This window comes from Hevea brasiliensis, chromosome 1 (assembly GCF_030052815.1).
Source record: "Hevea brasiliensis isolate MT/VB/25A 57/8 chromosome 1, ASM3005281v1, whole genome shotgun sequence".
Lineage (NCBI taxonomy): Eukaryota > Viridiplantae > Streptophyta > Magnoliopsida > Malpighiales > Euphorbiaceae > Hevea > Hevea brasiliensis.
In genome coordinates, this window is record NC_079493.1 from 40,299,299 (window position 1) to 40,320,207 (window position 20,909).

General features: G+C 34.9%; 1 protein-coding gene across 1 annotated transcript; it reads left to right on the top strand.

The window, feature by feature from the left end:
• Positions 1 to 921: 921 nt before the first annotated feature.
• On the top strand, positions 922 to 19,837 carry LOC110641674 (serine/threonine-protein phosphatase BSL3). The gene is made up of 21 exons (XM_021793494.2): positions 922 to 1,990; positions 3,745 to 3,805; positions 3,916 to 3,994; positions 4,112 to 4,191; positions 4,265 to 4,359; positions 4,499 to 4,598; positions 9,162 to 9,231; positions 11,739 to 11,840; positions 11,933 to 12,014; positions 12,178 to 12,357; positions 13,210 to 13,483; positions 13,572 to 13,809; positions 13,907 to 14,077; positions 14,979 to 15,217; positions 15,951 to 16,035; positions 16,222 to 16,320; positions 16,398 to 16,597; positions 16,682 to 16,757; positions 18,653 to 18,788; positions 18,875 to 19,014; positions 19,140 to 19,837. Exons 1-21 carry the CDS (start codon positions 1,567 to 1,569, stop codon positions 19,218 to 19,220), a joined length of 3,012 nt encoding a protein of 1,003 aa, XP_021649186.1. The 5' UTR covers positions 922 to 1,566; the 3' UTR covers positions 19,221 to 19,837.
• The last annotated feature ends 1,072 nt before the right edge of the window (positions 19,838 to 20,909 follow it).

A 20,909-nucleotide genomic window follows, 5' to 3' on the forward strand; every position in this document is an offset into this window, starting at 1 on the left:
ATATTTTTATGTGTAAGTCCACCTACATTTTCATGGGAAGCTTTTAGATTAATCATTACAACAGTAGAATAGCAAAAGATTGTTGAGTGATAATATGTCTATTATTTGGCAATTTTAAATATTATATTTTTAGAAATATAAAAATAAAATAAAAAATTTTAATTAGAATAAAATAATAACACAAGTGAGTTTTTAATACACTATGTTAACCTTTTAATTTAATTAAAAATGTACATATACACTAAATTTGTAAATGAAATAAATCACATTTTATGATTAAAAACACTTCTCAAAGTTAAAACAAGTTGAATAACTTTTCTTTGATAGAAATCTAACATAAAATTTAAATATTTTAATTAAATTTTTAAAAAATAGGAATTAAATAGTTAATTTTAACAAGTTACATAAATTTGATAGTAATATATCTTTAATTTTGGACTATTTTAGATTTAATTTAATTATATTTCCCACTTTAATTTGAGTTTAATAATAATTAATTAAAAATAAATTATTTAATTAGATTAAATGGAATTTTCGTAGAAAATTAAATCAAATTAAATAAATTAAATTTTTAAAATAAAAAATAAAATCAAATTAATTACTGAAATAATTGGATTAAAATTTTAAATTAAGTCAATTTAATTTTCAATTTCTGAATTCTCCTGATCGCTTGACGAAGTTGCCCAATCAACGAATAGAAAATAAATAAATAGTTATACCATAGGAATGGTTATGGAACAAAAATTTGAGGGCGAAAGAAGAGAGAACGCATCTCTCCGCAGATGATAATAAAGGCGCGTATACACGCGCGGCAAGCAGCGGGTGTGATTCTCTCCAGCCCCCTAGCAAAATGTGAGGGAGCAAAATTCTCTATAAATAGGAAACCGATTATCACCGTCAATAGTTAAACCTATTCCCGGTTATTCCGGTCACCCAATAATCTTTCTCTGCCGTCAATCCTCTCTATCTGACGGCGTTCCTCGTCTTTCCGTACACAACTTAACCGGTTGATAACGGTAAACAAAACACAAAATCCCTCGCTAATCATTTCCCAGGAAATGTAAAAATGTACAGAAAAAAAAAACCCAAACAGAAATTAACACATAATTATCATAAGAGAGAGAAACAAAAAAGAAATAATTTCTGGAAGAATAAAAGATAGATTGGTATTTTTCGCTTGCTTCTTTGATGTGTTGTGGCCTCGAGATTCTTTGTCTCCGTTCGGTTTCTAATTTTCTCTTTCCTCGACTGGCTCGACTTTAGATTATCTTTTCTTTGTCAGAGACCGACAGAAAGAGAGTGAAACCATATAAAACGCGAAAACCTAATCAACACTTTCTCTCTCTCCTTTTCCAGATTTTATTTTTCCCGGAAAATTTTTGGAGTTCTCCTTTTTTTTTTTTTGTGATTGCTAAAATAGAATCTCTCAGCTAGGGTTTCTATTGGTTAAACGCTGTTGTTGTTGAATTTGGGAGTTAACCGTTGAAAATGTTGATTAGGGATGCGAATTAGTTGGAATTCTAACTCCGATCTTGAAATTAGGGTTCGGATTGTAGATTTGAAGCAATGGATGTGGACTCGTCGATGGTGCCGGAGACTGTTCAAGATTCAGAGGTGCAAAATGCTTCGTCGCCAACGGCAATGGATAGAGAGCAGCTAAGGGATCAGCCGCTGCCGGCGGGATCTTCTACTCCTGCTGCAGTGTCTCCGCCAGTGCAGCCTTCTGCGCAGCCTCAGGCACAGCAGCAAAGCCCCGTGGTGGGGCCGAGGCATGCGCCTACTTACTCGGTGGTGAATGCGATTATAGAGAAGAAGGAAGATGGGCCGGGGCCCAGGTGCGGGCATACCCTTACTGCAGTGGCTGCTGTTGGCGAGGAGGGAACGCCTGGCTACATTGGGCCGAGGTTGATTTTGTTCGGTGGTGCCACTGCTCTTGAGGGCAATTCTGCAGCCTCAGGGGCTCCCTCCTCAGCTGGAAATGCCGGCATTAGTATGTTTTCCATTTCATTTAGTTTGTAAATCTGGTTCTTTCTATTATTTTTTGGGTTGATAAGTGGGTAATTTTGACCGGAAAGTTTGATATGGTGTGATAATTTTCTGATTTTATTGAAGCTGAAGTTATCTAGAACTTGGTTTTGATTCTAGAATTTGGTTTTGATTCTAGAATTTTTGAAACTCAAGAATTATTGAGTTTAGCTTGAAAATTGACATTAGCATAGACATCATTAATTGGCATGTTGTAGAACTAGAAATATTTATGGTGGAAAACTGCTTTAGTTTTCTAGAAAGGTTTTCTATGTAAAATAGAAATAAAGCTGGCTTTTTAAATGGAGAATTAGTCCTTCAATTTTTCAAAATTTAACAGAGATTTGGAAAACAACTTTATATTTTATACTGCTTCTATTTTTAGTAAAATTTTTGTTTTCTGATTTTCTAATATTTTCCTATAATCAAAATTATATTATGACTTTTCATAACTAAAATTGAATAATTATTTACAATGATAAAAAATTAATAATAATTATAAAACAAATAAATTATGCATATTAGAAAATTTTAAAAGGAAAATAAGTTTTTAAATATATTTTATAATGATTTATTTTTTTAATTATGAAAGACATGAATCATTTTTTTAATTAGAAAATTGTTTTCTATCATTGATAGGTGAATGCATTTTCTATGTTTTTCCTGGTTTTCCATGAGAAATGAAAATCGGAGTTTTTTTTAGGGAATGGAAAGTTGAAAACTGTTTTCCAATAGTGAACAGGTCCTTGCTTTTGTGGTTTCCTGTTGTTTATGATATTAGAAGCAAAGTATTTTATTTTAGTACAAACTGCAGATTAAGTAGTTGTGATCCTTTAAGTGGTTGAATTGTGTGCATTTTAAACGAGATATTTTGCTTTTGCTATTTCCAATTTTCAGATGATTGAACTGAGTTGTTATTGCTGCTGTTTTGAGATGATTTTCGGTCGTTTGTGCATATGGACCCCTATATTTGTGGTACAAAAGGTTTAATGTGATTATGCTTCACAAAAGTATTTGACCCTTGCTTTGCATTTGAATAGTGACAAATTTATGCTACAAAATTATGGGTGATATTAGTTCTGCTGATGTTTTCGAGTTCGCCAGTTAGTATGGTGCTTTTAATTTCATCTATTAAGGCCAGCTAACTCAATTGAAATGCTTTTAATTCTTGCATTATCTTATATTGTTGTTCGTAGGATGTTCATTATGTCCTCATTTTGTGCTAAGATGCTTTGTTGACATCTGATCTATAGCTTTTACATCGATCCCAACTCAAGATGACATAGAATGGTACTTATTTTATGGCATAAAATCTGTAGCTTTAGTTCAAGTTGCAGGTGGGTTATAGGTTATAGCTGTTTTGATGTGAAGTATTTGCTATTAATTCATTTTGATCTCCAAGTGATTTAGACCTGTGACAACCCTCATGTTTTTATTAATTTACTTAATTTTCTTGAGGTCTTAGTAGGCCAGCTTTCATATTTTTGGTCATTACATTTGCTTTTTATGATGCTGATATCATGATGACATTCAATTTGAATCATGTTAATTTGAATAGTTTTGGTTCAACGGGAAGAATTCATGTGAGTTGTGTTCCCAACTGGGTTGCATGCAAGGAAAGTGACTAATATGATGAATTTTTGTTTCTTTGTGGATTCTTGTGGTGGAAACAACTTTCTCACACAAGTTCATTACCTTTATGATTTGCTTGAATTGCAGGACTAGCTGGTGCCACTGCCGATGTTCACTGTTATGATGTGCTAACAAATAAATGGTCTAGGTAAGCTGATGATTTTTTTATTTGGTTGCATTCTGTCTTGGCATTTTGCCTAAAGCACCACATTGTTTACCCCTTTCTTTATTATAGTACTGAATGAACTTATTTTTCAGGATTACTCCTTTTGGAGAACCACCCACACCAAGGGCTGCTCATGTGGCAACTGCTGTGGGAACGATGGTAGTTATTCAGGTTAGCATTCTGCAAATTATCTCTTATGTTCATATTTTTTCTCTAGATCATGGTTATATTATTGTCTTCTTTGCTATATTTACTAAGTTAATACTAAAATCTTGCATCTCAACGCAGGGCGGAATTGGTCCAGCTGGTTTGTCTGCTGAGGATCTTCATGTTCTTGACCTCACACAGCAACGGCCACGATGGCACAGGTTAGACTTTGAACATTGTCTTTGCTCATTCATTATTACAGGATTTGTGGTTAAAGTAATAATTTTCCTGTAGAGTTGTTGTTCAAGGCCCTGGACCAGGGCCACGATATGGGCATGTGATGGCTTTGGTTGGCCAAAGGTACCTCATGGCAATTGGAGGGAATGATGGTAAGTCACTTCAAAATCAAAGCATCTTCGCCCTTTGGGAATGGACTAAAACTTAAAAAATTGATGTATAATTGTGACATCTATATAAGCACATGTTGAGATCTTTTGTTTATTTATAAAAATATTTAATGATTTTCAGGGAAGCGTCCTTTATCTGATGTTTGGGCCCTTGACACTGCTGCCAAGCCTTATGAGTGGCGTAAACTGGAACCTGAAGGAGAAGGTCCACCACCATGCATGTAATTCCTCACCCTCTCTCCCTCCATGCTCTTTCTCTCTCTCTAAAATGGACACTCTTATAGTACCACGTTATTTATGTATGTTTTTGGGTAGAGTCTTCCTTTGTGGCAATTAAAGCTATGCTCCAGTTCCAAAGGCCTTATTTAGTAACATACTGCATCTTGTTTATGGATGATGGCTGATGTGGACCTTATAATTTGCTCTTTTGGTAACACTGGTTTTTACTTGCCTGATTGTAATTTCAAGTGGTGATCTGCTAGCCATAGTTTTGTGATTTTTGTATATTTCGTAATAATTGATGAAATGTTGTATTGGACATTTTTTTCATTCCAAAATGGAAATATCCAGTTGCTATCCTCTGTCAATTTGACTTCTGTCATTTTTATTGTTTTGATGAGTAAATAGAAAGAATTATGTTTAAGATTGCCAAGAGGGTGCCAAACTGTATGCCATAGGGAAATCTCATGAAAGATACTAAAAAAAGAGTGAAATCTATAATAATGTTTATGCCCACAATTTGCTGCGTACCAACCTGACAATCAATGCATTTAGCCATCTATCTTATAGCACTGGCCCACTGGGGAAGACAGCTTCTCTTTCAAAGGCCTTTTATTTCTTTTACTCCATAAAATCCAAGAAATAGTATGGGGGCCTTATATCTAATGCCTTTTTTATTTCTATACAAATTAGTATTGACCTTTTCAAGCCCACAAATCTTTTCTATTGATCCCATGGCAACTCTAGAAACTCATGACTTACTAAGCTAATTCCCAAAGATATCAACTCCAATTACATCTTAGTAAAAAAATGACGCTGAATTGGTTGCAAGGTTTGCCCTAATGGCACTTAATCACCATGATATGACCTTTTTCTGCAAGTGTTAGTAGTCAGTCCTCACCTAAACCGTTTAAGCCAAAAAAAGAGAAAAAGATGAAGTTTATATGAGCAAAGTTTTCCAAATGGCCTTTAAAGGGAAATTGCTCTCTCTCTCTCAAGTCTTCTCTTTTTGGTTCATGTGCTGAACTGGGCGTCTTGGATTATGCCTATGTGATTAAGTGGTTTAGACTAACACTACAGGATTTGAGTATTTTGAATTTTTTGATATATAGTCCCTTAGTGGGATGCGGGTTAGGGATTTTACTGAAGCTGCTTTAGCTTCTCTTGATATTTATATGCATAAAGGTATCGATATGAATAAAATAAAACACAGCAAAAAAGATTTTGAAAAAGAACAGCATAAGTTAAAAAGAAAACGAAAGGTTTTATGTGATAAGTGGCTGTTGTGTTCCTTGAGTTTGGAATGTGTTTTTACATGCATTGTAGCCTTTACTACTGATGATGACAGTAGTTTTAGATGTTCTCCTTGGCCATACACAATATTTGCAAGCTTTTGCAATGCATATTGGTAAGAATTCAGAATATCAGGTGTCACTTGCTTCATGTTTGGAATTTGTATCTTAATTGGTCGGTTCCTGTTATATTCTCGTGCCTAGGATCTCGTCACAGGCCTGTTAACAGTGAAATCTGATTTAAAAGCTAAATTTGTTGCCTTACCTCGATTCTTTCCTCGACCAATTATTGCTGAAAATATTTGCTTGTTAAAAGGGAGCTCTAACTTAAGACTTATTAGAGAAGAGAGTCCAGCACTCAATTTAATCGAAAATAATCTTGCTTAATTTTATTAATTCAAGTGATCTCTTTTATAAGAAAGGTTTACATAATATCTATTGGAATCCTACTAGAATTAGAAATTCTAATTCAATTAGGTTTATACCTAGAAAGGAAATAATGATAATTTACTAGAATTAGAAGTCCCTGTATAAGAGGGATTACAATTCTGAAAAGGAAATAACTATTCATTAAGACAAGAATTAATATTTAATAATAATAATGAGTAAATCCCTAAATTCAATCATAAATGCGTCCATAATATCACTCTAAAAGAGCTTGTCCTCAATCTGAATAGCAGGATAAGACTATGAGTCATCCATAGTCCTTTTCCCCTGTTGCTTTCTCTGAATCATCCATCTCCAATCAAAACAACTTCTTACCTTGATGCTTGAAAGAAATATTGTTTGTCACAATTATAGCAAAGGCTCCTTGCTCTTCGCCATAGTTATTAAAGGTGTGCCTCAGGCACACCTCAGGCTCAAAGCTGACAAGGCTCCAACCCTAATGTCTTTACAGGAGAAAAGCGAGCAACATTACCAGGTTCTCGCCTTTTGCATCGATGCATGCGCTTTGTTCCAGGTGCAAGGCTCTTAAAGGCGTGCCTTCTTTATTTTCATCTTTGGCGAGTATTTCCATTGACAATAAGTATTACCACTGAACTCAAAATTTTTTGATTTACTAGAATACGATATTGACACATTAAGAAGTTTCGAAATTAGTATCGCTTGTGATAACTAGTTGCCAAAATCTCATTAAACCACCACCCCTAGGATAACAAACCTCCCATATTTCCTCTTTCAATGCTAACACTCTTTTATTAACTTTTTAAAAAAAAAAAGTTGCATCTACACTCATTTCAAGATCTATGCCAATTGAAAAAGGAAAAATATCATTTACTAACTTGAAAACTAAATAATACTCATTTAGTTCTTAAAGACGGGGAAGAAGATGAAGATATTGATTTTGAAGATACTTATCAAGAGGATGAAGGTATAGAGAAGATGAAGAAGATTATGATGCTACTCTTGATGATTGAAGAGTAGTTATTTTATAATTATTTGACTTTAGTTTTGAGACGTTAAAAGACTATTCATGTTTTAATAGATGAATACTTAAATGCTTATTAGTTATTATTATTTTTAGTTTTATGTTATTTAAAGTTTGACAGAATATTCACATTTTTTTTGACATTATATATATATATATATATATATTGTGCTTCACCTCACTCAAGTGCGCGCTTGCACCTCTCTCCTATGCTTCAGGCCCCTTTTGGCGCCTTAGTGCACTTTGAGCCTTTAATAGCTATGCTCTTTGCTCAACCATCTCTGCACGGCTCAATCTTTTAATAAAATGAGATGAAACAATTCCTGAACTAGAATTTTGTGATTTGCTAATGATCTGGTTGGCGGTAGCCTTGGTTATTGGCGAAATTGATGGAGTAGGTGCTGTTCTTGTATTGGACCATGAATTTGTCCAATTCTTTTGTCGTGAGTCTGCTCCCAACTGGTGTTTTCTTTCAAAAGCTCTTGCTAAATTCATTGCTTGTGCTAGACTTGTTGGATTTTGCATCTACACTTCTAGCTTGATTGAATCAGTTAGTCCTGCAGTAAATAAGTCCACCACTCCACTTATTGGTCTATTCGGACTATTATTGCTTGAGCTAGCAAACTTTGAAATTGGTGTTCGTACTCCTCTACTGTTCCTGTTTGGTTCAAATTAACCAATTTGCCCAAAAGATTGCTATAGAGTGGAGGTTTGAGATGCAAATTGCAATAATGTTTGAAGACTCGTCATGTTAAGTTTGGTTCTTTTTTCAATCTATAAAATCAAAGTTGTGCTTCTCCAAGCATATGGAACGTCACAAGACCTACTTTATTTGCCTTAGAAGTCCTTTGATTGGAAAAAAATTGCTCATGTCTATGCAGCCAAATTAACGGATCTTTGGTTCCATCAAAAGTTGTGAAATCCAGCTTAGTGTACCGTGTAACAACTCCTGTTACGGGTCGCCCTTCTACTCTTTCTTTGGTTCTGTTAAGCATGTGATTATTGCTATTGCCCATTCCTCCATTGGATTCTCTTCCTCGGCTTCTACTAGTACCATTAAGAATTTCCTTAAATTGTTGAGATAAAAGCTATAATTGTGCTTCTATCTTGGCTTTTGATTGTGCAACTTGAGCCTTCATTCTTGATTTTGCTTTAGTCACCCTCACCCAAGCTTCAAATATGGCTTGTGCTTCCTGGAAAAGAGATCTAAACTTTTCTCTTGGATTTGAGTGGCCCATGACAGTTGGCTTTGATACCAATTTGTTATATTCTTGTGCCTGGGATCTCATCACATGCCTCTTAAATGTGAAATCTGATTCAAAAGCTAAAGTTTTTGCTTTACCTCTATTCTTACCTCGATTCTTTCCTCGACTTATTGTTGTTGAAAAACGTGAGCTCATTAAAAGAGATCTTTATTATTATACTTGTTAGAGAAGAGAGAGTCCATATCTCAATTCAATTGAAAATAATTCTGCTTAATTTTATTAATTTAAGTGACCCCTTTTATAAGAGAGGTTTACACAAGATCTATTGGAATCCTACTAGAATTAGAAATCCTAATTTCATTGACTTATAACTAGAAAGGAAATAATAATAATAATCCTACTAGAATTAGAAGTCCCTATATAAGAGGGATTACAATTCTGAAAAGGAAATAACTCTTAATTAAAATAAGAATTGATATCTAATAATAACAGGAAGTAAATCTCCAAAATTCTACCATAAATGCGTTCATTACCGTTCCATTGTAGTTATATGGGTTTAATTGATTTGCTTTGACATCATTGTCTTATCCTGGTCTGTAGTTTACTTGAGCCTTTTTCTGATCCTGTACATTTGACTAGGTATGCCACTGCAAGTGCCCGCTCAGATGGTCTTCTTCTGCTCTGTGGGGGGAGGGATGCAAATAGTGTGGTGAGTGAAGAATTTTGATTTTCATAATTGTTTGGTTATGTTGGACATTTGATGGAAAATTAATGAACTCTTAATTTTTTTATTTTTATTTAATATTGTTTGCAAGAGATGGCTTTGGGAATATTATGTGCAAGTTCAAAAGAATATTTTAAAACTTCATCTGTGTCAAAAGTAGAGTGTTTAAGGATTTTCATGACATTGAAAATGTAAAATGAAATTTAGTGTTAACTTGAAGAAGAATTTTGTAAAGTTACATAAATAAAAGCTGTTCTATATTTTGCAAATACAAAAATATTGAGGTAAAATACCAAAAGCCTTGTACATTCTTTATAGGTTGTAATTTCTTAAGTATTTTCTGTGATCCTTGCTCGAATTATGTCCTTGGGTCTACACTCATGGGGATTTATTTTGGGTGGGTTGGTGGAGCAGGTATTGGTGCAATTACCTGCTCTTTGCTTTTTTTTTTTTTGAGCATGTGATTTACTACTTGTCATTTGGTTAATAGTTTGGTTTCTTAGGTTTTGAGGTCTGAAGGCATGTCCAAATGTATTCATTTTTGTTATTACTTGGTACATTTGATGGAAAGGTCAAAGAAAGTTCTTTTTGGTTTTCTCTCTCCCCATCAAAGTAAGATAATATGTGGTTGTCTCAGTTGGGATCTTAAAACTTTTTCTTTTTTCTTTGTAATTTATGCAGTCATTTCCTCAGCTCTCTAATTTAACTTTTTGAACTTTGATTAATAAAATGTTTACAACCTTTTTGCTCTCTGAATTTGTTTCATATTCAGATAATATTATAACAACAGGCATTTTTTCCTTATGGAAGTTTATACCTTCTATCTTATAGGTGGTACTAATCTTAGCAAGCTTCCTCATGGTTTGAGATTATAGGAAATTATTAGGAAAGTATGTGTTTATTTAATTGTATGCTCGTGAAGTTGATTATGGATCATCACTATTTTTTTCTTTGGTATGATTTTGGAATGATGCTAGTCATAAGATTAAAGCTGGATGGTTAAAGTAGAGAAGTGCCACGGGAGTTTTATGTGATCGCAAGATTACAAATAAGTTGAAAGGAAAATTTTACCGTACAACCATACGATCGGCCATGTTATATGGTAGTGAGTGTTGGGCACTGAAGGAGTCGTATGTGTCTAAGATAAGAGTTGCAGAGATGAGAATGTTAAGGTGGATGAGTGGTCATACTAGACTAGATAAAGTCCGTAATGAGAGTATTAGAGAAAAGGTAGGAGTGGTGCCAATTGAGGATAAGTTGAGAGAAGGGAGATTGAGGTGGTTTGGTCATGTGAAGCGTAGACATACGGAAGCTCCAGTTAGACAAGTAGAGCACATTAGGTTAGAGGATAGAAAGAAAAGAAGGGGTAGACCTAAACTGACGTGGAGGAGAGTAGTACAACATGACCTAAAAGCATTACACATTTCCGAGGATTTAACCTAAAATCGTTTAGAATGGAGAAAGAGAATTCATATAGCTGATCCCAAATTCTTGGGATAAAGGCTTAGTTGAGTTGAGTTGAGTTGAGTTATGATTTTGGAATGATGATTCTCCTTTTTAAATGAGAATTCCCGAGGCTTTTTTTTTTTTTTTTTGGTTAGCTTAAGTCAAGTTGAGATTGCACATGGGATTTTTGCAGGAAGCTTTGGAATTTAGAGGAATTTGTGTATTTGTGAAAAGTTTTGTACGATTCCCTAGTTAAATTGGGGGAAGTAGAAAAACAAAATTTATTTTTGTTATTGTAGAAAAGAGCTGGGGTAGGAGGATTTTTAATTCTAAATCTTTTTATGCAACTCTTTTCCATGGAAAGCAATTTTGGAAGGTGAAGGTGCCCAAAGAAGTATTCCCCCTTTCCTTTTGGTCGTTTATTTGGGTTTTGGGAGAATACAACTGTAGATGTTTTAATGAAAAAGGGTATTGCTTGATTAATTGATGTTTTCTTTGCAAGAGGCAATGCAGGTTGGGTGAAGCATTTGTTCCTTCATTATGAATGAGTTGGAATTCTTTGAAGTTTTGTATTTGAAATCCTTTGGAATTAATAATGTCAATATTTAAAATATTGGAGACGCTCTTATGTGCGTATAAGGAGGTATGGATATTGTTTGTCTATTTTGTGGCCATTTGAATAGAGTCAAATTTGGGGAATTTGAAGAACATAGCAATCTTTTAGACATTTGCAAAGAGAAGTGTGTGGATGCTCCTTGTATTTGCATAACCGAAATATAGAGTACCATTCTGCTTTTCTGAGCTTCATTAATAGTTGGAGAGGATTCTTGAATCATTTGCTCCTTGTGTACATTGGTGGCAGCCCCTTTGATGTTGTTATTAAAATATCTTTGTTGTTATTGATATCGATATACTTGTTTCATTCTGAAAGGCTCACAAGAATATATTGAAATTACTTTTGTTTCTTATAGAAGTGAGTGCTCTTTTAGCTTCTTGTGTAAACTCTTCTTTTTTGTTCTTGCTTTTCTCTTTTGTAACTTTTGCAGCCATTGGCAAGTGCTTATGGCCTTGCAAAACATAGGGATGGTCGTTGGGAATGGGCAATTGCTCCTGGTGTCTCGCCATCTCCAAGATATCAACATGCAGCGGTGGGTTTTAGTTTCCTTTAATTTCATTTTCTTTTAATAGACTATCTGACGCTGTCCAGAAAGATTAATTACTTCAATTTGTTGTATTTTAGGTTTTTGTTAATGCAAGACTCCATGTGTCTGGAGGTGCACTTGGTGGCGGTCGCATGGTAGAAGATTCATCAAGTGTTGCAGGTACTTGATCATTGTGCTATCCAAACTTTACACTTACCTAGTTAACTGTGGAATGCTTTGTAGATGGTTGTGTTGGTATTGGCAATATTTTTTTCGTATCATTGTTATTATAATGCTTGAACCCTGGTATTTCTGACAAATTTTATTTGTCTCCCATGTATAGTGTTGGATACTGCAGCAGGAGTTTGGTGTGATACAAAATCTGTTGTTACTAGTCCAAGGACTGGCAGATACAGTGCTGATGCTGCTGGTGGGGATGCTGCAGTTGAGTTGACCAGGCGTTGCAGACATGCAGCTGCTGCAGTTGGTGACTTGATATTTATATATGGTGGTTTGCGTGGAGGTAAGCAATGAAGCTAACTGTTTAATGATTGCTGCACTTGTTTCAGTTTGTTTTTTCTAACATGAAGCCAAGTAGCCAACAACCATCTACAGTTTGCTTGAAATATATTTGTTCTTTAGTAAAAAATGATTTGGATGGAGTGCAATAGACCGCACCAACCTACAAAAAGAAACGGTCCCTCTGTAACCAGTTATCCAAATAAATCATTTTCGTCGGTATTGATACCTGCTAAAAGTTGATGCTTGTCAAGAAGTGTTGATGTGGGGAGTGGAAGGCTGTATTGGGCCACAGCTAGAATTCCTTTTGAGTAGATTTGATAAGATATGTAGCATTATTAAAAGCTCAAGTGATTTCATATGATATCAACTGTGGGTTTTAATTGGTCATTATCTGAATTAATATACGCATCAATGCTTTAAGATTTCACATTCTGTAACACAGCTTGAATTTCTTGGAAGAGCCAAGACTATATTGGATAAAGATTGGCTCATAGGAAGCCAATATATTTTAACACATCGTAAGCAAACATGTCTGTATTTGTTGATGATTTGTGAAGTCATCAAAATATAATAGAATGCTATTGTAACATTAGTGTCCTTGGTCAAGTTCATCTTCTCTTGATTTACTTTGTTATTTTTAATTAAATTACTGGTCATAAAAGAAGAAATGCTATATAAAATGAAGTCTGTTGCGGAGTATTTTTAGAAGCTCTATTTGTGAAAGGGTATTTAAAGCATTTCTAGTTTTATACTAGATGACGGAGGTCACACTATGATTGTGTCATGTTGTCCTAACTATTTCACTGTTCATGATATTGTAGCATAATATATATATATTTTTTTGGTGCTTTAGGGGTGTTGCTTGATGATCTACTTGTTGCTGAAGATCTAGCTGCTGCTGAAACAACAACTGCAGCTTCTCATGCTGCAGCTGCAGCTGCTTCTTCTAATGTACATGCTGGGAAGATACCTGGAAGGTATGGATTTGTTGATGAAAGAACTAGGCAAGCAATGCCTGAAGCAGTACCTGATGGTGCAGTCGTACTGGGTAATCCAGTTGCTCCTCCTATAAATGGTGATATGTACACTGATATAAGCACTGAAAATGCCATGCTCCCTGGACCTAGGTAAGCTACCTACTGTAATTGTGTTATATTGGATATAATTCAAATGTTTCTGAAATCATTGAAATGCTGAATCTGAATTACTATATAGGAGAACGAGCAGAGGTGTGGAGTATTTGGTTGAAGCATCAGCTGCAGAGGCTGAGGCTATTAGTGCCACTTTGGCTGCTGCCAAGGCACGGCAAGTTAATGGAGAAGTTGAACTGCCAGACAGGGATCGTGGTGCAGAGGCTACCCCAAGTGGCAAACAGATATCTACTTTGATCAAGCCTGATTCTGCTGGATCAAATAACATTGCTCCTGCTGGAGTTCGGCTGCATCACAGAGCTGTGAGTATATACTTTTATTAACATTTTTTTTATTGTAAACTCAAGAGTGAGTCAATTCAGACATGAAAAAGGCTTATTTTCCTACTTGCTATCTCAGGTTGTTGTAGCTGCAGAGACTGGTGGAGCTTTAGGTGGGATGGTCAGACAGCTTTCAATTGATCAGTTTGAAAATGAAGGCAGGCGGGTCAGCTATGGGACCCCAGAGAGTGCAACTGCAGCTAGAAAACTATTAGATCGACAGATGTCCATCAATAGTGTGCCCAAAAAGGTATACAGATTTTATTTCATATATTTATAGCATGTAGGTCTGGAAATGCTGTTAGATGCATCTATCATATCTTGTGGAATATATGAATAATGGAAAGGTCCATGCAGCTGACCTCAAATATTGGGGGGTGATGGATCTATTTAACATGCATTAGACGATGCAAATTGGTGAAATAAACCCAACCTAGGCATCCATTTCATGGTTTGAAAAATCAGAATAACTATTTTGTTAAAATATTGGGCTGTATAACTCCTTTTGCTCATGCAACTTTTATGGAGTCTACAACATCTGCTTCCTATCTACTGGTAAACTATGACAATGTCCTTAGTGAGAACTCAAGGTGTCATATTTCTTTGAATGTTCTGTTTGGTCAAGCTGTTTGGCATTGTTTTGTGCAAGAAAGCTTGTTGCATGACGATTATCAAAATATGAGTATTTACTTTGGTGAATGCACGTTCCAAGAATTTTCCTGATGTTTATGTATTTGTTGCTGGTTATGTCAATTCATACATTATTCTAACTGTACAACTGTTTTTTGATTGGTACTGTTGCCAACCACTATTAAGCATCTGTATAGCCTTGTTGGTTTTGTGTTCAGTCGATTGAATGTTTGAACCTTGTTGGTTTTGTGTTCAGTCGATTGAATGTTTAAAGTTAAGTTTTGTTTTCTAGACTTGTTCATCTTGTTCTCAGATTCTATTTAAACTTAATTCAGGTGTGTTTTTTCTCTTTTGGATCCTTAAGTTGTAAGAGGTGAATTTTTGTTAGGTGGTGTATACCTTGTGTGCGTGCGGGTTGCGCCCTCTTTTTGGTGTTATAGGTGAATCACCTATCAACAATTAATTTCTAGTTAAAATTCCCATTTCATATTTTGTAATGGGTTATCCCTTTATAATTCCAGGTTGTAGCACATCTTTTAAAGCCTCGTGGTTGGAAGCCTCCAGTTCGTCGTCAATTTTTCTTGGATTGCAATGAAATTGCAGACCTTTGTGACAGTGCTGAAAGGATATTTTCAAGTGAGCCAAGTGTTTTACAGCTCAGGGCACCTATCAAGATATTTGGTGATTTGCACGGGCAATTTGGTGATCTAATGCGCCTTTTTGACGAGTATGGTGCACCTTCAACAGCTGGTGATATAGCGTAAGCATTTTTGTTACTAGTTCTTCCGTAATATGCATTCTGTTTCATCTGTTTTAGCATTTGTAACTTCTTTTCAATTTTTATTCAAGGTGCATTTGGTACAGGGGTTAAAAACAGAGTAACATTTAAGGGAGTAAAGGATTGGGTTTAAAATTTATGGGGGAACAATTATGTTTGATATGAAGTTAAAGGAATGTGGTGCAAACTTTAATAATAATAATAATAATGATAAATTTGTATAATTGTACTTTCAAAATAGATCTCTCTCTCTCTCTCTCTCTCTCTCTCTTTTTCCCCCCTCTTTCACCCTTGAGGGAGAGGGGTATGGTGTGGCATTAGTATATAATTAGCAGGAGGTTGTGATTTTATGTTTAAAGCAAGGCAATCATCATCTCCTATAGAAATCTCAATTATTTGTGATATATGCTAATCCATTCAAAGTTATTCAGACCTGGGTCATACATGTCAAATACTGGATGTGGACACATTATCATTATCTGGAGAAATAAAGGTGGTCTATATGTGTATGATAGAAATTGGAAAAGCTATTCTGTTGGTCTTTACAGCTTTATGCTCCTTCAATGTGCTTTTTCTTCTCCCTACTATCTTTTGTTTAAATACATGTGCTCTTATACACGTTGTATGAATGATGAGTTAAAATATGCGCATACAGAGATTCAAACACTTGTTCCCAATATTTTAAATGAAGCTAATTTCGTTGCCCAACTATCAGATATATCGATTATCTCTTCTTAGGAGATTATGTTGATCGGGGTCAGCACAGCCTGGAGACCATTACTCTACTGCTTGCTTTGAAGGTATTTTTGAGCTTGCTCATTTCTCCTCTTTTATTTTGTTTTATTTTATTTTATTTAATTTTTAAACAAAGAAGGGTTGTGTGTTTGTTATTCCTTTTTCATGTAAATAATCTTTATGCGACATTATGACCTTTGTCTTGAATCCTGATGAGCTAATAGTTCTGCATGATCATTTCACTGTTTTAGGTTGAGTATCCCTATAATGTTCATTTAATTCGTGGGAACCATGAAGCTGCAGATATCAATGCTCTTTTTGGCTTCCGGATCGAATGCATTGAGCGGATGGTATTGTATTTTATATAAAGTATCTTTACTCTTTCTCATCGGCTGGTCTAGTCACTAACTAAATAATCACTATATAGGGGGAGAGAGATGGAATTTGGGTTTGGCATCGAATAAATCGTTTGTTCAATTGGCTTCCTTTGGCAGCACTGATTGAAAAGAAAATCGTTTGTATGCATGGTGGTATTGGTCGCTCAATAAATCATGTGGAACAGATTGAGAATCTTCAGCGTCCAATTAGTATGGAAGCAGGCTCAATTGTGCTTATGGATTTGTTATGGTGAGTGCGTGTCTCTGTTGTTTCTTTTTCATCTATTTGATTTACAATGACCTTTGTTTTTTCAATTATCTTGTTCTACCTTAGGTCGGATCCAACAGAAAATGATAGCGTGGAAGGATTGCGGCCGAATGCTAGAGGTCCAGGGCTGGTGACTTTTGGGGTGAGTGCAGTTGTATTACTTTTTTTTTTTTTTTTAATTTATAATTTTGCTGTAATTTATTTGTTAACTTCTCTCCCTAGTTAAAGAACTGATTAAGTAGTTTGAAGAAACTTTTTTGTTGAGAAAAAAGGTGGCTTGTTATTTCAAATGTTTATGTTGGCAGATATGTTCATATTCACATTTCAAATAAATTTACTTATGGCCAAATTGGTTCAAATATGATTTAATCAATTGCTTGATTTTGTGAATTATTGCTAATGAATTCATGTTGTTGATAGAACTATATTTACTATATTCAAATTATTTGAAAGATAGCTTCTGATTACTACTAAATTGTATATCTAATTAACTTGATTGCTTGAAAATGAGTGATGACAGAATTTCATGCATAATGGATTTTAGAATTTCAATTAGTTGGTCTGCATCTCTGTTAATCAAGTCTTTCATATCTTGTTAATTTATTTTAAATGCCCCTTTGAGAACCTTTGTATGAGTTTGATTTGGCAATGAAATAAATCAAGCCATGAAGTCCAAGGTCTTGCTAGATTGGAGAACAATTGATGTTGATGGTTTCTTAAATTTGCTTCATAGGCATCCTTGCAGGATATGATTTAGTGCTCTACATTCTATATTTTTGCCTTGCTAGAGATGCTTCCATCTCAAGGAATCCTCAGCCACTGCAAATTGAATTAATAACATTCTTAAAGTTGGTCTTCAAAAACCCTTAGATTATGCAAGTTGTTGTCTGTTTCCTTCACCTTCATTATTGCGTCTCAAACCGCTGAAGAGATAAAGATGTTCTATCCTCAGCAATGCTTGCTTTTGAGGCACACGCTTATATAGTTTATAATTTTCTCAAATATTTGAAAGATGATTAAGTTTTGGGTGAAAAAAGGGGGAATTGTCTTATTGCTTAACATTATGTGAAAATTCAAGTTGAATTAGTTAAATAAAGTAACATGGCTAATACATTGATTCAAAGTACCATAATGTTTGCATTCTAAAGATTCTGAAGCTGACATTTCAATTTAAACAGCATGCTTAGATATGTAAAAAAGAAAAGAAGAAACATTTATTAATAACTGTCTAATTTAAAATAAATAATGCAAGTGAAGTGTTTAGATCCTTGAAATTCTAAAAAGATAGGTTGCTGGTCTTTGCATCATGAGTTATTGAGTTGGCATTTTAAAGTCGCAGAAGAACATTTAGTGGCGTTATTGCACAGTGTTGTGATTCAGTGTGAGATTTATTTTGAATTTTTAATGGACCTAGTCATAATGGTGACTGGAGCACTGCTGCCCTTTCACGAGGCAGTGCTAAGTTCTTGGTGCTTCATGAAAGGGCCTATTCGTGCAGCCATATGCCATGAAGTCCTTGCATGTATGTGCATAGTGATGAATGTATCTGCTCTTACTGAAAGATTATTTTGGGGGTTCTTCATTGGCAAGCTGAGATGTAGATTTGCTGTTCTTCAGTTGAGGGTTATATATATATGTGTGTGTGTGTGTGAAAATTTCATGGTCTTATTTGACTATTCTGTAGTGAGGTTATGTTGGCAGAACTTATTTGGTGGTTGTATTGGATGAGAGTATTTGACTCAAAAGGATGCATTTCTTTCTGTTTCTTTAATTTTGTTTGGATTGCTTCCATGTTTTCTGTTTTCTTTCATGCACTATAATAGATGCCTAGCAAGAGTTGCTGGACTAGTATTTTTTTCTTAACAATTGTGTCTATTTGTTGATTGTTTAGTTGATCTATTTTGAGCATGGAACTGATCAATTTTATTATGTCCCTGATGACCTTTTTCATGATTCTCCATATGCTACTTTGGTAATTGAATTCCATGATGATTGCAATCTGTTTTTACGCTGATCACAAAGGGTTCACTATTGCAGCCGGATCGGGTAATGGAATTCTGCAACAACAATGATCTGCAGTTGATTGTACGTGCCCATGAATGTGTGATGGATGGCTTTGAGCGTTTTGCCCAGGGACATCTAATTACACTCTTCTCAGCTACCAATTACTGTGGTATGTTTATGTCATTGATCATCTATTTTATTTGGAGCTCAACCGGTAGTTTTAGAATTTTAATTCTGGGATTTTCCTTTTCGCAGGTACTGCCAATAATGCAGGAGCGATCTTAGTTTTGGGAAGAGATCTTGTGGTGGTTCCAAAACTAATTCATCCTTTACCCCCAGCCATCTCATCGCCTGAAGCTTCACCTGAACGCCACATTGAAGATACATGGATGCAGGTGAAGATGCACTTCAAAATATTAATTCTATCACTTTTTTTTTTATTTTTTTTATTTTTTAATTTGAAAGTTGAATCACTTTTAATAATTTGTTTCTGATTTCTATTGATCTTGTACAAGAGCAGGAGTTGAATGCTAACAGGCCTCCTACGCCAACTAGAGGTCGTCCTGTAACAAATGATCGGGGATCTCTTGCTTGGATATAGTAGATGCTTTTGATTATTTCCCTAATACTCATTCTGGGCTCATGCTAGCACCTTGAGTTCTGGTGTCTGTATAGAGCATGATGCCATCCATATCCAGGAATTCCGAAGTTGTAATCGTTTTTCCTGATAAAAGTTTGAGGGCTTTCTGAATTTTTCAATTTCGAAGTGCAGTTAGTAGGAAGATGACAAAGATACAAGTTTGAGAACCAAGTTGCAGGCGGCGGTTAGGTTCATATGGTAACAGATGCAGTTCAGAAGCACCCGCCTTTGTAAATGGTGCCACAAGCGGGTAGAAGTCAAGGTTGTTTGGGTTGGTAGTGCTGCGTAGTTTTCACATTAGTTTAATATAATTTTTTTTTACCCGATACCTTGTTTTAGGCCTAATATTTTTTGTCTTTTTTTTAGGGGGGGGGGGGGGGGTGGGTGGGGTTGCGGGCTCGGCATGAGGTCCTTATATGTGATGGTGAGATATATAAGATTTAAATCTTTGTCGGCGTCCGTGTATGATAGAGGTGTTGTTCTGTGTAATTTTCACTTGTGTTCAATCACAATGTAATTTGTGTGAAGATAAGAAACTTTTTGAGCGACATAAAAATTTGGGAAGTTTTGGTCAGAAATGGCGTAGCTTGCATTCAGCTGCAAATTGCTAAACAAACGAGAGAAAATTTGGGACTTTTCTTTTTGTTCTTTCACTCACTTATTTATCAATGGAGAGGAGCAGGTGTATCATCTTGCTATATTCTTGTTTCCTGTAATGGGCAAGATCCATTGTCAGGCTTGTCCTATTATTGTAGACAATCTGGGAAGAAAATGAGATGTGTTTGGAAAGCTACGACGGGGCAGTGCACGGAAGGTAATGAAAACATTTATCAGAAAAGGAAAGTACTTGAACCAATTTGTTCAATTATGGGTCAGATAGGGCGATTTTCTAAGTGTGGGAGTTTTTATGCACCGACTGATGCAATCTAAAATCTTTATTTAAGATAGCTGAATCAGCTCTTAGTATTCTTGCCTCTGCTTTAAACGCTTAAAGCAATTGATTGGTTTGTTAATTTATTTTAATTGGCTTAACCTAATTGATTCTAAGGTATTTTAAATCTTAACTCCAATTTAGTAGTAATTAAGAACAAATTAAATAAGAAGTTGAATTGTTAACTTAAAATTAAAACCTAAGTAAATAATTAACTACCTTACCATAAAATTAAAGAAAGCAATTTACTTTAATTTGAAAATTTATGAAAGGAAAAACTCAAATCTTAAATCTGATATTTATGGAGTTCGGCTAATACATATTTATAGGGGTTAGAATTCAGATTTCCCCCATTATAATGAGTTCTAATGATAGAATAACTCATATATCAGAATAAAATCTTAAAGATTAAGGAAACTTGTAAAATTAATACTAACTTAAAGAGTTCTAATTAACATTAATTCCCTAAGGGAATTCGGCATCAACATAATTTAAAGAGATAATTAAAGAAAAATAATCAATCCTAACTAGATTGCAAGTCTTTGTCCATTAGCCCATCAACAAACTAGCTTATGTATTAGGCCCACATAGCTCAATTAAATTAATTAACTTGGGTTGGTTTTTGCTTTTATCCATCTATGTTTGCCGGTCCTTTAAGCCCTTAATTGAGTTCGACTCAAGTTAGAATGTTACATGGTTTTGGGCATACATTTAAACTT